This window comes from Lindgomyces ingoldianus, assembly GCF_010093535.1.
Source record: "Lindgomyces ingoldianus strain ATCC 200398 unplaced genomic scaffold BDR25scaffold_41, whole genome shotgun sequence".
NCBI classification, from domain to species: Eukaryota; Fungi; Ascomycota; class Dothideomycetes; order Pleosporales; family Lindgomycetaceae; genus Lindgomyces; species Lindgomyces ingoldianus.
Window position 1 is genome coordinate 572,920 of NW_022985202.1, and position 3,121 is coordinate 576,040.

General features: G+C 45.6%; 1 protein-coding gene across 1 annotated transcript; it reads right to left on the reverse strand.

Annotated features, from left to right (window-relative positions):
* Positions 1-371: 371 nt before the first annotated feature.
* On the reverse strand, positions 372-1,080 carry BDR25DRAFT_318814 (uncharacterized protein; the record flags this gene model as incomplete). The annotated part of the gene is made up of 3 exons (XM_033691772.1): positions 372-606; positions 665-998; positions 1,059-1,080. 3 exons carry the CDS (start codon positions 1,078-1,080, stop codon positions 372-374), a joined length of 591 nt encoding a protein of 196 aa, XP_033541969.1.
* Positions 1,081-3,121: the final 2,041 nt, after the last annotated feature.

The following is a 3,121-nucleotide window of genomic DNA, read 5'->3' on the forward strand; positions in this document are numbered from 1 at the left end:
ATACAGTGATTAATAGAGAATACAGTGATTAATAGAGAATACAGTGATTAATAGAGAATACAGTGATTAATAGAGAATACAGTGATTAATAGAGATACCTTGACACCGTCATCGTTGTTACTCATCGAGACTGTTATTCGCTCACCACCCAGGCATCCTTGCTACGTACCTACAAACCTCTACGGGTGATCCCCTACTCCGGTAAGACTCTGTCACCGTAACGTAACCCAACAAACCAGCATTAGTGGAAGTTGACTTCTCTTTCCGCAGGATTACTCCAGAGGATCATAAACCGCAGGGATTCCCGAGATTCCATCGAGGAGCCACTAGGGGTCTCACTCGTCACATTCTCTTGTCCCTTATTTGCAACGCTAGCTAGCTAGCTGCATAGCAACCTGGACCCCACCCGATGCAACTACCCCACCAACCTGGCCCCCAAGGCTCTGCTGAGGCTGTGCCCAGCCATTGTCTAGTGGTCCGGTCGATGAAGCAAATGGAATTTGGTTCGGATTTTCTGGGTCACTGTTGGAAGCAGGCCCGTCAAGGTCCTTCGCCGGGTTATGCGCCCACCGGAGAGATGTGATTGTAGTAATAAGAAACAACACTCTAGTAGGCCTAGTTAGTACGTTATTTTTTTTATACATGGAGAGATTGCCATGCTTACATCTGTGGCACTCCGTGACCTACTGCAACCAAATGGAGTGAGTCATCTTTCAATATACCGATAGCAATAGTAGCCGAAAACCAGAAAATGAAGCTAAGGATATCCACTCCAAGCACAGAGTAGATATGGCTAACAGGTACCGGGTTCTTCCATCGTTGAGATAGTACTTTCTCTGCACCTGCGACGGCAGCCATGGTAGGAGGCATGAGCAGAAATGCAAGGTGCTTCGAACGCCAGAAGGCAATTACAGCCTGGTATAGAGTCAAGAGAATAGTCCAGATAGAGACAAACATCATGAATCTCCAATTTCCCTTAGCATTCTCTTCCTTCAACGCTATAAGAATATAATTAGCTCACATTGTTCAAAAGTCAGAATACAACTAGAGAGGCTCACAAATGCCAGTCAATATCACCATTATGAATGCGATAAACAGTTGTATTCGCCTCCCTAGGCGTATCCATGGGTAAGGTAGGTTCCAGTCAAAGCCAACGGCGAAACAACTGACAGTCATTTGTAGCTGAGCAGTCCACGAAATCGGTGGTAAAGTAGGGTGCAATTGAAGACACTGTAAACTCGTCTAAGATGGCGAATATAGGAGCCTTTGGACAGCAGGATGATGGGCGCTGAGAAAGCAGCAGTAGGATGTATTCTAAGAAATATAGAGGAAAACTTTGCGTATCAAAGGGCGTAAGGTCAAGGACTATATAAGAGCTACGCCTATCATCCGCCATCAGTGACGAAAATGCATATTTGAAACCCCCTTTTCCGTTTCTACAGAAAAATCGGAGCCCTGCTCGAGAACGCCTTTGGGCCTATGCGCATCTGCGTGTTGCTCCTTTAAACTCGTGTTTTCGCTAAGCCCTGATTATCCCTGCCCTGCCCGAAAGCAACCTTGCCCTTGATAGCGGCGGCGTCCACGGCCTGTCGACGCTGCAGATCTTGAACCAGCTGATAGAACCTATCAACCTGAGACTGGGCCCCGCTACCAGAGCCAAAATAGGACCCGCAGCAGGTTCAGTAGACCTGTCGCCTATTAACTTAATACGCGACCCGTGCGCCGGGATAGCAGGGATGATGTGATATGAGACTTGGCACGAAGCTTCGCACATGCCACCATAGTGTCACGAGAGTCGTTCGGTCTTCTGGATAGCTTAACAAAGGCTTTCTATTTAGTCTCTATTGTGTGATAGTCTATCGTACAAGACGTTGCGTAAGTAGCTCCGTCAGAGGTCCTTCGCAAATCTACCTTATACCAGAGCTAGCCTTACCACGGCCAGGCTCCGATTCCTCTTCGGTCGTCTCTCAGCTAGCCTTCAGAATAGCCCTGGCTTGGCCTAACTCTAATTGAGGTTCGGATGACTTCCAGTTAATCTCCGAGCTAGCCCTTGCGTGAACTAGTTCTAAATGTAGGTCAAGTCGATGGCTCAGTGATTTGGCTTGTGCGCAGCAAGCGGCAGGTTCCGATCGCTGTTCGAAGTATACTTTGTGTAACAATTGGCTTGAATCGTTCTATTTAAAGATACCTGACAAGCCTATAGCCAAACGTTCCGCGTATCTGCCCCAACCCTGCCCTGCCCCCTGCGCTACCTCTATCTCTAAGTATTTAGATGCATCTCTTCTCTTAGCTAGCTTAGTAGTTTTTCTAATATCCTTTTATATAAGGCCTATAGGTGTTAATAGAATTCCTAGGTTTCTAAGTCTCTATGCACTTTTATATGTCTTTAAGTAGATTTACACTGCATTTAGACCTATTATCTAACCTATACTATTATATTATATTAGAAAGCTTACTTTTACTAGTAATAACCTTTTTAATAATATTATATTAATTATTGTAAAGCAAGCTTGCGAGTGAAGTAATACTTAAGAGTAAATAACAGCTGTCTAATTCTCGGCCCTAATTAGGTTTCGCAAAATTCCCTCTTGAGAAACCTAAGGTTTATGCCAATTTAAGATTAGTCATCTAGAAATTGGTTAATTGTTCGCTTTAATTAAGGGAACGCGTTCTGGCTCTAGCTTGACGCGTTCCCGCCCCCGACACATTCTGGCCCCCGCAATAGTCATCCTCTTTATTGCACCTTGCGGTCTCTAGCGTTGCGCCTGTTCCTTTCACCGCCTAATACTGCCACGCCACGCCTAATACTGCCACCCATGTCCATTGCCCACCCTCCATGGGCGATATCTACGCCGCCACATCTGCAAATAGCCTGATTTTTGGTCTTATGATAGCTTCCAGGCTGCTCTAGCTTTGAAGCGCTGTAGAGCTGCATTATAATTGCTATTACGTTGCTGGGAACGCACTGTATGGCTGCTAGGTACCTCTCTATAAATGTCACGGTTTGACAGAAGGAAGTATACTGTGCTCGCACAGTATCCTAACAATGCAGCAAATTGCAGAACAATGCATCAAATTGCAACAAGAAGCAGCAAATTGCAACAAGACGCAGCAAATTGCA